At 52.0% G+C, this 16454-nt stretch overlaps 1 protein-coding gene across 3 annotated transcripts; it reads right to left on the reverse strand.

The window, feature by feature from the left end:
* Positions 1 to 914: 914 nt before the first annotated feature.
* On the reverse strand, positions 915 to 12387 carry KLHDC8A (kelch domain containing 8A). Of its 3 annotated transcripts, XM_065038357.1 has the most exons (10): positions 12006 to 12354; positions 11014 to 11275; positions 9767 to 9919; positions 8340 to 8479; positions 7105 to 7171; positions 6543 to 6959; positions 4676 to 4840; positions 3064 to 3279; positions 2589 to 2690; positions 915 to 1931 (listed from the first exon to the last, which is right to left on the reverse strand). In XM_065038357.1, the coding sequence occupies exons 6-10, from the start codon at positions 6916 to 6918 to the stop codon at positions 1738 to 1740; spliced, it is 1053 nt and encodes a 350-aa protein (XP_064894429.1). In that variant the 5' UTR covers positions 6919 to 6959; positions 7105 to 7171; positions 8340 to 8479; positions 9767 to 9919; positions 11014 to 11275; positions 12006 to 12354; the 3' UTR covers positions 915 to 1737. The 3 variants fall into 3 exon arrangements, with proteins under 3 accessions (XP_064894429.1, XP_064894427.1, XP_064894428.1); XM_065038355.1 differs by lacking the exon at positions 8340 to 8479 and having other exon boundaries at positions 12006 to 12387; XM_065038356.1 differs by lacking the exons at positions 8340 to 8479; positions 12006 to 12354 and adding an exon at positions 11455 to 11940.
* Positions 12388 to 16454: the final 4067 nt, after the last annotated feature.

Raw genomic sequence — 16454 nt, forward strand, 5'->3', positions numbered from 1 at the left:
ACCATTTCCTAACGAGCACCGACCGCCGCGAACGGCCCCGCCACCCCCGGAGGGGCGGGAGCCGGCCCGGGGGTCCCGGGTGTCACAGCTCACGGCATTCCCGGAGCGAGTCCCGGCCCCCGGCCGCCCCCACGGGCCGGTGCTGCCGTTGCCGCGGCCGCCGCACGGTGTCCTCGGAGATCCGCGACCGGCGGGGCCGCAGCTGCCCGCAGCACCACCGGGAACCCCCACCGCCCTAAGAACCTCCTTAAAAGCGGGATGGACACCTCGGAAAGGGACAAAGGAGGGGGCAGCGCCCGAGGCATGGGGCACAGCAGCGACACACGGCTGCTGCGCTCATTCCCCCGGGTCCCCCTTTTCAGCCTGGGTCCCACTCTTTTGTAAAATCATTTTTGTTGTGTCAGGGGAGGTTGAGGTTGGATCTGGGGAACAATTTCTTCCTCAAAGGGCTGTGGGGCATTGGAACAGGCTGCCCAGGGCAGTGCTGGAGTCACCATCCCTGGAGGGTTGGGCAGACAGAGATAAGGTTCTCAGGACATGGGGCAGTGCCAGGGGTGGGTTATGGTTGGACTCCATGATCTTCAGTGTCTTTTCCAGTCTAAATGATTCTGTGACTCTGGGAAGGGAGGGAGAAGCCCATCCCTCTGTCCTTGGGGGCTCAGAGGGGATTGCAGGAGCACATCTTGCACCTCTGCACCATGTGGTCAAACCTTTTTTTTAGAGGCTGCATGAAAGCAGATGCATCAGGATGTGCCAAGGAAGAGGGTTTGGGTGAGGGTCCCCATGACCAGGCCCTGCTGAGGTTACCAGGGACATGTGTTAGCATCAGGGTTGGGGTAACAGTTGGACTCGATCCTTAGGGTCTCTTCCAACCAAAACGATTCCATGCTAAAGCCCAAAGCATAGGCTGGGCCTCTCCAAAGACAAGCTTTTAATGGTGCAACTGCTACAGCTACAATTGTAACCCCACGGTGTGGACAGCCCTCCTGCAAACTGCATGGGCAGAAGAAAACCAAAGAGCAGGTGATAGCCAGGGGCTTCTGGCTTCACTGGCAGCAAAGCCATCTCTGTGTGAAACATGACAAAGGCAGTATCTGTGCTAGCCCTGTGCCAAGAAGGTCCTCCCTCTAGCCTAAACGGTCCCTTGGGTATTCATCCCTCCCAGGAGCAGTGCTCTGGCTCCTGGCAAAACGACAATCAAATGCTATGGGCTTGCAGGAAAAGCCTTGCTATGAAGGCAAGAGAATGATCCCCCGAATCTGGCTGCAGGTTAGCAGCTTCCCTTGCTGCAAGCCAAGGGGATCTGTGCAGGGAAACACACACGTCGATTCCAGGGTGCTCAGAGATGGCAACGTCACCTCAGTTCTCCCTGAGCCACAACTGACCTGTCTGGATGCTCCTAACACCTCTGAACCCATCGCCTCTGGTAGCGGGTGATGATGGCCACAGGGAGGGACTTGCCCATGCCCTGATCTCCAGAGTCCCTCTGCTGGTAGGAGACACTATGAACTGGTCCTTCACTTGGGCTTCCCCGCAGAGTTCTGAAGACGACTGGAGGGGACCCCTGGCCAAAATGCTCCTTCCCTCCATGGGGCTGGAACGTCAGTGCCCACGAGGGAGAGGAACAGCAGCCCTGGCTCCAGAGCAAGGCTGGGTTTAGCTACCAGGCTCCTGGGGCAGCTCGGGTGATGCTCCCCCAGACTCAGCCCCACCAGCAGCTGCTCAGCACCAGCAGGGTCAGGAATCGGAGAGGCACAGGGCTTCCACGGCGCTGCTCAGGCCCTGGCTCACCCCACCGACCGCCAGCAGACAGTTCTGCACCACGATGCTGGAGCAGGCGCAGCGCGGGGTGGGCATGGGGGGGAGGCTCTCCCACTTGTTCTTCTCGGGGTGGAAGGCCTCTGCGGACTCCAGGACAGTCGGCTGGTTTCCTGGAAGGACAAAACACAGAATCCCAGAATGTCAGGGGTTGGAAGGGACCTGGAAAGCTCATGCAGTGCAATCCCCCCATGGAGCAGGAACACCCAGATGAGGTTACACAGGAAGGTGTCCAGGCGGGTTGGAATGTCTGCACAGAAGGAGACTCCACAACCCCCTGGGCAGCCTGGGCCAGGCTCTGCCACCCTCACCGGGAACAAGTTTCTTCTCAAATTTAAGTGGAACCTCCTGTGTTCCAGTTTGCACCCATTGCCCCTTGTCCTGTCACTGGTTGTCACCGAGAAGAGCCTGGCTCCATCCTCCTGACACTCCCCCTTTCCATATTGATCCCCATGAATGAGTCACCCCTCAGTGTCCTCTTGTCCAGCTCCAGAGCCCCAGCTCCCTCAGCCTTTCCTCACACGGGAGACGCTCCACTCCCTTCACCATCTTCATGAAAAAAAGAATGAGGCACTGGGTCACCTGGGAAGCAGGAGCAAGCATCTCTTATCTCCTCTGGAACAGCATCTGTGCTCTGGACCCCATTCACTTATGGGATGCGTTTTCCCTGCTTCCCCGGAGCAGCCAGGGCCAGGATCTCTCCCCTCTGTGATGATAACAAATGACTCACAGATGCTTTTAAAGTGCTCCCACCATCCGCAGTGCCTCACCTAGTCCCCCAGCCACAACGACTCTGCCTTTCAGGTAGCCAGCCACAAAGTCCGCTCGCCTTTTCTTCAGGTAGGAGGAGCGTTCCATCTTCATCCAGCCACCTGGGAGGGACAGGACAGAGCCGGCATTGCAGGAGCATCCACTCCCAGAAAACCATCAGCCTCTCTGACCTCCTACTTGCTTGTAGGAGCATCATTTTGCTGCTTCCCCTTGGGGTAGTAAAACCCCATGACATAAGGGTCATGGGGTTTGTGCCACATCAGTAGGGAGCTGTGAACCCAGTGCCTTGGGACCATGGTTTTCCCCCCCTGCTGCCCCGACTTGTTAATCTTGACCACAGGCCCTCCTCTAGGCTGGGCTTAAGGTGCCAGCGGTCCCAGGACTCAGCAGATGAGAGCTCTGCAAAGACAGCAAAGCCCTGTGTGCCACCCACCCTGCTCCTCCAGAAAGGACAGAGCTGGGACATCCACCCACCTTGTTCCATGTCAAACATGTCCACGGTCCTCATGAACTTGGGCTGCCGGTAGAGCCGGCCCTGCCGCAGGCCCCCGAGACTGAAGAGTTTGTCTTCTGTAGGCACGAAGCTGGAGAAGGCTCTTTTGTTGGGGATGTTGGGAAACTTGGTCCACGATCTGGTCTCAGTGTCGAAGACCTCAAAGGCGTTGATAGCATACTTGGACTGCCTTCCACCTGGGGTGGAGGAGATGGAAGGAAAAGGGTCAAACCTGCCTCACAGCACCAATCCATGGGCAGCAGGAAGCAGAGGAGCCTCCCAGGGCAGGCTGAGCGCCTGATTTCCCCAGCTCTCAAGTCACCCGCACCTTCGCACCCTTGCGCTCGCTTCTCCTTAACCGCATTTTTCACTCCATTGCACCCTCTGCCTCCCTCCACGCTGGCAGCAGTGGGTTGCTAGCGCAGGAAGGTGTTAATATGCACCCGTTTAATCAAGACAAATTCACAGCAGAGCAGGGATGGGTGCTTAGGGAGCCCTTTGCAATTCAGATGAGCTTGGGGCCGGTGCAATCCAGCGAACCCGAGCTCCTGATGGAGCAGGAGAGCCAGAGCAGCTGCTGCTCCCACCGCCAAAGACGCGTTTCATTCTTCCAGCCCTCGGATGCAGATGAATACAGCTATTCTCGGCTCACATATTCAGTGTTGCCTTTGAAGGCAGAGCCTGTGCTCACTACTGGGCCCACAAATTGTTTGCCAGCAGCAAAGCAAACTGCAAAATAGATCAAAGAGTCTTTTTTGGTAACCCCTAAAGAGAGCCAGGGTTGTCTGATGGCTTGAGCAATCAGAACTCCTGCATTTTGATCCTGATATTCTGTTTGGCCACTGAGCTAACAGCAACATTTCTCTGCCTTAGTTTTCTTTTGTGTAAGGCAAATATACTGAAAATCATCCCCTGCAAAAGGCTCAGTCCAGCATTTCCCAGCTACAGCGCGTCTTTCCTCCGCCAAAGGCAGACCCTTTGTGAAGCTGCACGGTACTTTGCTGGTCTAAAAAGCATAGAAAGTATTTTTACTCACTAGTTGAGTCCAAGGGCTTTCAACTACAGTCACGGGACTGCAATTTGAGCAGGAAAAGACCAGCTGTACCCTCAGCCAGCCACTGATGGGCCTGGGACAGGGAGACAAGAGCTGCTGTGGGACCTGGGAGCTCCCGGGGTGTTTGAGGGTGCAGGGGTTTGCAATGGAGCTGTGAATGCAAACCCAGCAACAGCCCCGCTCCAAACCCACAGCTGCAAGCTTAGCAGTTCTGAATTTCTCAATTTCTTCCCCAAAGGGCTGTGGGGCATTGGAACAGGCTGCCCAGGGCAGTGCTGGAGTCACCATCCCTGGAGGGTTGGACAGACAGAGACGAGGTTCTCAGGGATATGGGGCAGTGCCAGCGGTGGGGTAATAGTTGGACTTGATGACCTTGAAGGTCTCTTCCAACCTAAATGATTCTATAAATGTATAAGAAAACAGGCAGGGATGGGAAGGAGTGTTCCTCAAACCTCCAGGGAGGTTTCTCAGCACTCAGATCAAAAGAGCTGCTGCCCGGCAGTGCCTGAGGAGGAGGAGGAGGCAGGAATGCTCCTTACCCAGCACGTAGATCTTGGAGCCTCGCAGGAAGGAGGTGGCAGCGTAGCGGGGTGTGGGCATGGCCGCCAGCGACACCCAGATGTCCTTGAGCATGTCGTAGTGCTGCAGGTAGTTGTGCGGCCGCAGGTCGGATCCCATCCCACCAGCCGCATAGACTCTGTAGTCTGGACAGGGCCAAGAAGCAAGGGAAAACAATAAAGAAAACCCCACAAAATTATTATAGGAATGCATCAGAAACACAGCTCCTGTTCTGCCCCACTGAGGTCTGGCATCAAATCCATATCAGCTACATCCATGTCTGGCTGATGGCAAACCCAGCTCTCCAAAACAAAGTCCTACCTGCACAACACCCACGTTATCTCCTTCAACAAGCACTACAGCCCCACAGGCTCGATTCAGGAGAACAGCGACAGCCGCCTTGCCCTTGTGGGCAGCCCTACGAAGCAGCTGAAAAAGCAAAGACCAGCCCACCCGCTGCAAGGATTTGAGCCGCTATTTCTGTTCTCACACCAAATTGACCCTGCCATATCAGTCAGGAAAGCTTATACTCAGAGAAAAACACCTCCGAGATGGTAAACATTATTTTTAAACATTCCTTGACGGTAGCTTTTAAACCCACTTAAGCAAACAACTCAAGCAGCTTTCAAAGAAGCTGCCTGGAGATTAGATTTGTAATCCCGGGCCCGGCGGGAAGCTGGTTGACCCCAGGCGCGCTGCTCGGGAACACGGCTCCCAGCCCCAGGCTCTTCAAAAGCATAGCAGAGCCTGCTAAAGGAAATCAATGTTCCACATCTCTGCTTGGAAATTAAACAACGAGATGGGCTGATAAGGCAGAGCCTCACAGGCTTTTAACAAGCCCCATTTAAGGCGGCGGTGAGGATTGCAGAGGGGAGCGACGTGGGAGCTTGTACAATGATTTGAGCCCATGACTGTGAAGCTGACTCTCTCCTGGCTGCTTCTGGGTTTGGACCAGGGATGGCTCTTCAAACTTCAAACTTCCAGGGATGGCTCTTCAAACCAATGCTGTTCTGAGGCTCCAAGACCATCCCTTCTGGCTCTGCAGCTCAGCCGGGGTGCTCCCAGCCTGCTTCGCGCAGCCAGCACCACCGTTCCTATTTGCCCATCACCTGCATGTGAGGACCAGAATTTGCTACAAAACCCTGGAGAAGTTTGATTCGAGACCCTGGAGCTTGGACCTGTCCAAAATAACCCAGGTACCAGCACAGCCACAACCTTTTATAGTCCAGGGCTGATGATACTGAGCAGCCTCAGGGTTTATCTGGTTTTATTTATGAGGAGCAGCTGAGGGACCTGGGGGGTTCAGCTGGAGAACAGGAGCTGAGGGGAGACCTTCTGATCTCTGAACTGCCTGAAAGGAGCTTGGAGCCAGGGGGGTCGGGCTCTGCTCCCCAGGAACAAGCGCCAGGAGCAGAGGAAACGGCCTCAAGTTGCGCCAGGGGAGGTTGAGGTTGGATGTGGGGAACAATTTCTTCCCCAAAGGGCTGTGGGGCATTGGAACAGGCTGCCCAGGGCAGTGCTGGAGTCACCATCCCTGGAGGGGTTTAAAAGGTGTTTAGACGAGGTTCTTAGGGACATGGTTTAGTGCTAGAGTTGGGTTATGGCTGGACTCGATGATCCTGAGGGTCTCTTCCAACCAAAGCAATTCTATGACTCTATGCTCTCAGCTGCCACCTTTAGCAAGCGGGATATGACAAATACACGGGGTTCAACTTCTAGAAGAACAGAAACGGTTTTGGAGAATAACAAACCCTATGCCATTGCCAGGAAAGCTTCTGTGCCTGATGCACCAACCGATGCTGACCCTCCCCATCCCTCCCTGCCCTGGGAGGACCGAACCCTCCTTGCCTTTTGCCGTCACCGAGATGCCCATGGCCGCCTCTCTCAGCGAGTTCCTCTTCTTCCACTTGCCCTCATCTATATTGTACATCTCCACTATCTTCAGCGGCATCTGATTCACTCCGACCCCTCCGATCACCATGATCCTCTTGCCCAAAGTGGCCACGGCCACCCCGGCGCGGGCCGTGGGCATGGGGGGCAGCGAGGTCCACTGGTCGGCCTCGGGGGAATAGACCTCAAAACAATCCATGGGGACCCCGTTGTCATCGCAGCCCCCGATGGCAAAGACCTGCCCGCCAGCTTCCACCAAGGTGGAGTAGACCCTGCGGCTGGGGAGCGGGGCGAGGGTTTTCCACTGGAAGTCTTTGGTATTCGCCAGCTCCATGGTGGCCGGTGAGGTGAGGAAGCATCAGTCCCTGCCCTGCGCTGCGAAATAGAGGGAAAAGATTAAAATAAAAGAGCAAACAAAGTACAAACAGCACCCGGAGCTGCTGGCAGGGATGGGAGCACCAGCCTCCCGCAGCCACCGGCCCCTGCGCCACCCCCAACGCGCAGCAGCACCCACCGGTACCTGTCATTGCGTCTCCATTAATCCTGCAGTTCCAGATCTGCCTCAGAAGCCGGTGCAGAGAGCGATCCTAAAAATAAAACAAAAGAGAAAAAATAGAAAGGCAAGAGAGGTTGGAGTCGGTTTGTTATCCTGTTTCCCGAGCATCTCCGCCCCCAAGCGACGTTCAAACCCAGGAGGCTGCAGGCTGTCTGCTCACTTCCCGGCTGTCTGCCTGTCTGCAGGGCCTGGCTGGAGGGGAACGCAGTTTTCTCTGGTTCCTACGTCTCCTCTGCAAGTGTGAATTAGGGGAAAGTGATGGAAAAGCATCATCTCAGAGAATTAGACTGCGATCCATCAAAACCACTCAGCCTACGAGTCTGAGCTGGCCTGACACCAATCAATCCAAGCAGAGCTTCTTATTTTAACTTATTCTCCCAAACAGATTTCACTAGTCGGCTAAACATTATTTATTGCATAAAGAATATGGTTAATAAAGCCATAAACACTCCTTGGGCTGTAACCTTGAGCAGCAGGACCCCGGCACCGTGGGGGCCGCAGGATAAAGGGACACAAAGCAACAACAGAAAGCAGCAGCAAGTCAAACCACGCTTTGCATCTTCCCAGCAGCTGGGGAGAAAGGGGCAAACAACCGAGTAAATCACCAGCTGCTGTTCTCAACCCCTTCTCCTCCAATGTGCATCATTCCCCGCAACTGGAGCAGCTCGGGGATTTTTGCCTTGGCAGTTTAAGCAGCTCTGGGCTATTGCTTTCATGAATTATTTATCTTTTTTCCAGGTGATTTTTCATGCATTACCATGGACAGATTCAGTATGGGCCAGCAAATTAAAAAAGCAGAGCCAGCTCCTATTTCCAGGAGCATGACACATTTGCATCCTGACCCCCGAGAAGTCATTTTCCTACCCTTTGCCTCAATTTCTTCAACTATTAAGCGCAGTCCTGGGATGAGACACAATCAGCATCACTCAGACCGCTGACAGAGGCACAACCTCACGGCTGGGGCCGGTTACTCCGCTGTTATTAAGGCTATTCAAATCGCCGGCAGAATTGTCTAAAAAAATGTCTTTTTTGACACACCAGAGCGTGACTTAAAGCTCTTGGAGATGGTTGAGTATTTCTGTAGGTCCTTCGTGAGCTCAGGCAGAGCAGAGACCTGCAAATCCAATCCCACCCAGCTGCGATCCCAGCCAGCAGGAACCAGCGGATCCGGAGCCACCACCCTCAGCAGTAACACAAACCTCTGCCTGAATTCAGTCGCCTTGGCATATGACTCACTGGCTCTCCTTCGCTTTGGTGCTCATTAAATAAAATCAAGGTCAGTCTGAAACACCGTGCTCGCCTCCTTTGTCTCCATCGCTCCAGCATCACCTGAATCTCCCTAGAAAGCCATGCGAGCCATCAAAATACGCCGATCAAACCCCCAGCCCGGGCGCTGCAGCCATGTTATCCTCCCAGGCAGAGGGAATTATCGCTTAATTATACCAGACAAATTGGAAGCATTAACTTTTTTTTTTTTCTTAAACAGCTACATAAAAATCAAAATGAATGGTAATTGCTTTTCTGTTGGAGGAGACGGCAGCACAGTGCTGAGCCCAGGATGGAAACCCCAGGTTTAAGTGCTCACCCACACTCCCCATGGTCTTTGCTATGAGGACAGGGGGACATCTCGGTACATGGGTACATACTCTAACATGGGTACATGGGTACATACTCTAACACCCAAATGATCCCCGCAAGGAGAGGCCACCCCCACCCCACAGGTTATTAATACATGGGGCTCATTTCAGAGAGCTCCTGGGTTAGTAGCATTTATTCCCTGCAATGATTTGTGGCTTATAAAAGAGATAACACTGAGAAGTATTAAAGTGAGCAAGGCAGAGAGGTGGGTGCTGCCCGGTGCAGCTGCTGTTGCTTTCCTTCCTATCTTGCCTTCCTCCAGGATTTGACACCCATCAGGGTGTTCTTCCAGCACTACCCAAACTATTGCATCGCTGCATCAGCACGGAAGGAAAACAGACCTTATTTACATGTCTCCAAATGCAAGGGAATACAAAAAAGCCCCAGAAGGTGAAAAGCCACTAAAATACTCCCAAATCTTCTATTTTTATTGCTGAGCATATCCACCTCCAAGGCATCACTGTGTACCAGCCACACACATAACACACAGACCCGCCCAGGGAGGAGCTCTGGGCTATAAACATAAAGATCCTGAATCCCCAGCCAGCCCAGGGCAGGTACAACTCACTGCAAACCCATCCTGTACCACGTTTGTCCCACTTGCTCAGAAAAGCCTCCAGCACTTCTGCTGTGCCCCGCAGAGCATCACCCGCTCACACCCTTACTTTGGGAACAGCGATCGTTCCAGGGACACCATAAAGACCCAGGGGACAACAACGCTTCTTCATCACCAGCTGACCTCAGAAATACCCTCGGCTTTGCTGACTTCAGTAGCGTGACCCTAGATTTCCATCAGGAATGGGTCAGAGCCAGGACACGCATCCCAGAACATCCCCGCTCCCCGTATTGTCTCCCACCTGCCAAACGCCCACATGTCCCTTGTTACCAGGAGCAGGTTAGAACACAGATGCAGACAGCCAGTGGCCTGACAGAGAAGCCTATTAAAGCAACCGCTCCTTTCCGAAACAAAAGCCGCTCTTGTACTCACCAAAATGTCACCCCAGATAAAGCAGGGGCAGTTTGATACGAGCAAAAGGGCTGTGGAGCTGCCAACAGGCTGACGTCCAGTCGGAGCGCAAACGATTCCCACCGCTCCAGGGATGGGCGTCACGGGAAAGGCAGGAACAGGGGCAACAATATGCTGGAAATAGCACAAAAACACCAAGAGGAATAAAAGAAAGAAATAAACCCCAGCTCCTGCTGCTCAGCACCAGGCGGGAGCGAGCAGCTTCATTTCAGCTCTGCCTGGGCTGCCTCTATTAAATAATGAGCAGGGAGAGATGACACAGCACAGACTCAATGAAGGCGGCTAAAAGGAGATGATTCAGTGCAGGGAACACGGTTCCGTCCCAAGGAACAGTCATCGTACAGGGCCAGGAGGGGGGACACTGGGGAGATCCCTGGGAATTTCCCCTGTTTGCCTTTGTGCTGTTTTCACCTATGCTGGAAGTCAGCAGGATACAGGGCATCTCAAATAAAGCACCGAAAAGTTTGGGATGTGGGAGCAGCACTTAACCCTCCCCGTTAATCAGTGTGATAGAAGAGAGCTGCTTTTCCTCCTAGAAGCACATAAATGTAACGGAGTATCCACCCTTTGCACTGGGAGATAAACATAATATAGCCAAGAGGCCCCGGCCCTGTGGGCTCATGTACCAACCTCTGCTGTAACAAACAAAAATACAAACCCAAAACATATAAATCCTTATTTCGCCAAAGACCAGGGGCTTTTCCAAAGTCTGGCACCTTTATAACATCCCCAGCACAGCAGAAGCCTGAGCTCCTGTCCCAAACGCTCATTCTCATTTCTTGGTGACACTCAGAACAAGATACAGTCTATAAGCTTTGAATATTACACAGTCCCAGTCGCAAGGTCATGTAACACCAAGTCTAGCTTTTCAATTACTCCAACTTTTAAGCAGAAAAGGCTTTAAAAAGAGCCTTTGAAAACTGGAGACTCTGGTGCCTTCTCCATTGCTCAAACCCCGGCAGCTGAAGCTTTAAACAGAACATGCATGAAATTTTCAGTCTGGTATTTCTGACCTCTCTTCACACTGAATCAAGTTTCCTCGCCATAGTAACAGCTACCCAGGAAAAAAATAATCCACTAGTTCCCTGCCTTTGTCTCCAAATCACCCAGCTGGCAAAAGAGACTGTTTAGTTACAAGGAAAGTGAAAAAGCATTGCAATTATGAGAGAATTAATTGTAGCGAGCGAAGAAAAAGCAGAGGCACTCACAAGCAGCTCGTTTAATCCCTTCTGTTCCTGTGCATCTCGCTTTGCAGACGTACGTAGGTGCAGTTTGAAGGTGCAGACAGCAAACTGGGGCCGCTCCGACCTCCTCCCCGGCGTCACCCCTTTCCCCCCATTACTGGTCCCTTGAGATGGTTTCCAGCCTCCTCATGCCGAATGCAATTTCTCAAGGTTGCGAACAGAAGGAAGGCAGAGAGGCTGTGGAAGGGAATATTCCACGGAGCCAGATGCCGAGAGCTTTAGCAGGCTACAGGACAGAGAGAACAGCGGTTTCATTTTATGACACTCATTAGCACAGCTAAATAGCCCATCCTATTTGTTTGTTTCCTAGGTGGGCTAAAGAGTCAGCAGAACGAGGTAAGATTTATTCACCTTGCAGTTTGTCTCAAGAGAGTTGTAATTTCATCAAGAGAAAAGACAACCCACCTGAGAGACCGATGGGTGCCCCGGTCCAGCACCCAGCAGCATCCTGCATCCCCCCCTCGCCCTCTGCTCTGCACAAACTGCTTCTCTTTCACACGGGTTATACACAGAAGGTCTTTCTCAAGCCCTGCAGTCTCACTGGGTACGTTTATAAAGCTCCTGCGACTCTGTATTTAGGCTGCATCTCTCCGGCGGCGAATGTAAAGAGCTTGGGCAGGATCTCAAGTGGCGGAGCTCAGCGCCCGCACCCATCGCAGGCAGGGCCTGGCTGGGGAGAGGGGCTGAAAAGGTGGGATTGGGGACTACGGGGGGGAAGGGACAAAAAAATCAAGAAAACAAAAGGAAAACATATAAAATGCATCCTCCTTAACCCACTTTTGCAGGGGGGGAAACACAAACTCAAAGCTTTGTTTCTGGTTGCTTATGAAAAGCCTGGCCTGACACGGGGATAAAGCCGTCCTCCTGCAAAGCATCCCCCCCAAACAACCCGCTGACCTCCAGCGAGAAACCCCCTCCTTCCCTCCCGCCCACCCGCATTGCTCGGGTGTACTCACAGCCCCCGGGGAGCCGGGTCCAGGGCGGGGGGAGCGCGGCTGCGAGAAACGCTCTTCAACCGCGACACCCGAATCCTCGGTTCCCGCAGAGCATCCCCCAGCTCCCTCCCCGCACCGGCGAGGGGGACGCGAGCGGCGCCGGGAGCCGCCGGGGCTGGGAAAGCTGCGTGGGAGGGATGCGAGGAAAGGCACAAAATGAATACAAAATTAAAACAAAATTCAGCATAAATCCAGCAGCCCTAATCTTCACCCTCCCGGAGATGTAGGACAATTAGAGGGAGAGTGTTTCCCCATCTGGTCTTTCCCCCGGCGGCGGCAGCCGGGGGTGTGCGTGCGTGTGTGTGTACACACTGTAACACAGAGCCGTATTTAAGCCTTTTATGGCTCCCCACGCTCGCACAGGATGTTCTGGAGCTCAGGCTCTCCCCCCGCCGCCCTCCCCGCCTGCCAAAGCGAAACTCCTCGAAAAGGGAGACAGACGGACAAAAATAGGGGAGTAGGAGCTAGAAAGCAGGAGCTGCCTCTGAGAGGAGGGAGAGCCCCAAATGTGGGGTTCCCCACTTCGGGAGGGGCTGCCCCAGGCTGGTCCCAGTTGGGACTGGGAGCTGGGGGACGCTTTGCCCCACGGTTGCAGAGGCAGCAGTAGGGCATGGGATGCTTTGGGTCCCCATTTCCCAGCCTACTGACCACCCCAGGCTTTCACATCCCTGACCTGCTTCTCTATTCTTCTCCTAAAATTGCTGCAGAATAACTTTGCAGAACAAAATATCGTTTATAAGCAAAAGCCAAAAGAGAAAGATCCCTCCAATGCATCTTACATTGAGCTTCAAAGCTCTTCCCCAGAGATGCATTTGCAGTTCAACCCAGGAGATGTTTCTAAATCCTTCAGGAACCCCCTGAGCTCCCAAAGTTCTTGACACCCCCCCGGGATTTCTGCTCTTTCCAGCCTTGTGTTCATAGAGCTTTCCCCACAGATCCAGAGCGTGACTGAGCATACCTGAGCATCAGGTGCTCAAACACTCAACAGCCTTTGAACCCGCAGCTTCTCGAGCTGGAAAATCTCATGTTCCCGTTTCAAAGGGGACTCACTTCTCTGGTGGCCACTTCCCTGGACCAGTGACAGTCCCCAGGGGTGGCTGAAGGAGGTTTCAAGTTCAGCCCTGGCTTGCAAAAACCGCTTGCTGTTGACCCCAATTCAGACCCATCACGATCCAGAAAAGGGTTGTTGTTGCCGATAGCTTGTGCTGGTTGAGACATGGAGCTATTTTATAGCAGCTCTAGCCATAAAATAAGAAAAATGAGGAAACCAACAAGAAGTTGAGGCAAATGACTCTCCATAAAGCAAATTCTCATCCCCTACCAGCTATTTTAATCTCCTCTTAGCTTTCCAGTGGGAGGATTCAATTTGCATTTAAATAAAAACATCAAGCACAGGGCCAATCTAACATTAAGATGTTCATTACAAAGGCATTTACCTCTTAAGAAACTTTAAAAGACCCCATCAAACCGGATTTTAACATGGGGGCTATTAGCAGTCTGGCATTATTGGACACTCAGGAAGTTATTACTATTTACCAGACTGTTTAGAGATGAGAAGGAAGGTCTCCAGCAAGCCCATGAGCTCCCTGCTTAAACCCAGGCTGACGAGATAAGCTGGAGCTCAAGTCACAGGGCTGGCAGCTCCTCTCCATCCCCATGTTAAACCACGAGTTTTGGTCCCGGATGGATTTTTGGTTGGTTGGTTTAGATTATTTATTATAGGTTTCGGGTGGGTTTTTTTTTGGTTGGTTGGGTTGGTTTTTTTCACATTGCTGTTTGATCTCAAGCCTTTCATCTGCATTTCATTTTCCTTCCTGCTTTCCACCTGCCCGTTTCACCTGTTGTTTGGTGGCTGCGTTGGGCTCCCCGTGCTGTGTTTTCATCCCAAGTACAAGACTTTTCTTTTAGGAACGATCAGGATCTTGTATATAAAGGGTAAACACATCCAAGAGGACCAATGCACCCCCCGGCACTGCTGACCACAGCAGCCATGCTTCGGCACCACCATTCACTCCTCCCCTGTCATTTCTCCCAGACATTTAGCAACACGACAGTTAATTAACTAGTTAATTAATTAATTCGCCCTCCTGCAGGGCCCTGAGCCTGTTACAGCACAGAGAGTCACCTTAATGCGCGGAGACAGGAGCCGAGAGCTTCAGCATCTCTCCATCAGAATATATAACCCAGTGGGAGAAGTCCACCAGCTGTGTCTGCCCGTCTGACAAACACACAGAGACATCATTTCGGGCCAGACAGGCACTTGGAAAAGACAGTTGCTGGGCAAAAACTAAGAAATAAATGCACGGTAACGTTCAAAATTAACTCCAGTAATTTCTGCAGCAGCATGAATGAGCTTTAAGCTAACTAGTTAGGTTATGGATGTGTGTGGCTTTGTGTGGCAGGATGCAAACCCCCCCTCTCTCCTTCGCTATGGAAGGAGTAGACACATCTCCCTCTCTCTGTGCTGTTTGAGGCCAACAGCTTCTTTTGTTTGGCCCCAGAGCCCCTGCCCAGGGCCGTTAGGAGAAGGGAGCGCCGAGGCGCTGGGCACCCGTGGCCAGTGTGGGGGATGTTTGGAGGCTTCAGGGGCACCCCCATAGCCAATGTGGGGGTGCAGAGAAGCTTCTGGAATGCCCACAGTCAGACCTGATCAGCCAATAAAAACGGGACTCTCGTCGAGACTCCGCCCATTGTCGCGGGTCTCTTGGGGGACGGGCCAGATGCTGCCGCCGAGAACCCCCCCCCCCACGCAGTATGGAGACTCCGCTTGCTTTGTCGCCACGGGTGTGAGTAAGTTAACCCCCGCAGCATTGCGAGTGTACCTGTTTCCGTGCACATTTGCACGTGTATTTATACATGCATATACACACGCGTACTTTCCGTGCTTAATATGAGCACGTGTAAAATTAGCCCTCGCACAATCGCGGGTGTATTTTCCTCCCGTGCTTCCACATCAGCACGTGTAACTTTCCATGCGCGCTTTTTATAAGGACAAAACATAAGGATGTGTTTATATACGACTATTAAAGAGGATTTATGCAAGGTATAGCACTGGCGACGGCCGATCTTCACACAGCAGAATAATAAAGCACTGAGATAACACACTGGTTTGCGGTTATCACAAGCTGCATCTCTCCTGTGTTCACTGGAGCAAATGTATTCCAGCACAGGGTACAAAGTACTTTGGGTTTTGTCTCTTGGAGCTGAATGCCTGAGCAAGACAAGGGACTCTGAACAGCGGCCTTTTGTTCTTTAGTCTTCAAAGGAAGCGAAAGTTAATCATTCGTGGACCAGGCAGCAATAAAAGACAAGAGCAGACTATGTAAAGAATGGATTTAAAGGGGATGTGGATTAAAAAAAAAAATCACTGCATAATTCTGGTTTTCTATAAAAGAAATAAGATTTTTTTTAATAAATTTTGGTGAATTAACTCCTAATTTTCCCCCCCAAAAAAAGTTCATTTAAACTGCAGAGAACACTGTTTCTCTTTCCTTTGGCAGTTAAATGTTGAAACATTCTGTGCTTTAAAAAGAAAGTAAAAAAGAGTAGTTTGAAAAGGAAAAGCTCTCAGAACTCAAGCGGCTTTGTTTCAAAGGCTGGCGTAATGAAACACTTCCATTCTCACAATCTCTCTCTTTGGCTGATCCCCAAAGCTAAATTCATGGGCAAGCGTATTAATCTATAACAATGTATTTTCGCCCAGTACTCCCTGAATTAAGTTCTATTCCTGGCTCTGTCCTATGAGGCTTTTGCCACAAGTCACCAAAACTCTACGTGTCCATCCACAGGGATTCATTTCCAGCAAGAAGCTCTGACCAGGGTCTCCCTTACACATCCCTCTGCTCCTTAGAGGTTGGCAGAAACATTGCTTCTGCACCTGCGGGATCTTAAGCCTGGTTGCACGCAGCCAAAGGGAAAAAGGGGCAGAACCTGAGCTGCTCAGATCGCTGCAACAGCCCAAAAAACCACCCCAGGAAGGACAAGGTGGATGCTGAACACTGTTTGTGTCAGCAGGACAGTGCTTTATTTTCTTCCAAGGACAAGGTTTCTGAGCCGAATATGTTAGTGTCTGTTAACTCTATACAGGAGGACCACAAATAGATAATTATCAGGATCCCCACAACTAGAAAGATAATTATCAGGATCCCCACAAGGATGGATATCGAAGGTTCTGTGGTCTTTTCCTCTGCTACTTCTGCTCGGTTCAGCATGTTTTCCAGCCTTTCTTCTTAAGCTTCAGCGAATCTTCTGAACTTGCATCTTCTGAACTGACATCTTCTGAACTTATACCTTCTAAAATTCTAAACTTGAACTCATAAACCAACTTATATCTGGTGTGTCTCAAATATAAGAGAACCAGAGCACAGAGAAGCTGTTAAGTTCTCAATGATGCAGTAATCCCAGCCACAG

This window comes from Columba livia, chromosome 22 (assembly GCF_036013475.1).
Source record: "Columba livia isolate bColLiv1 breed racing homer chromosome 22, bColLiv1.pat.W.v2, whole genome shotgun sequence".
Lineage (NCBI taxonomy): Eukaryota > Metazoa > Chordata > Aves > Columbiformes > Columbidae > Columba > Columba livia.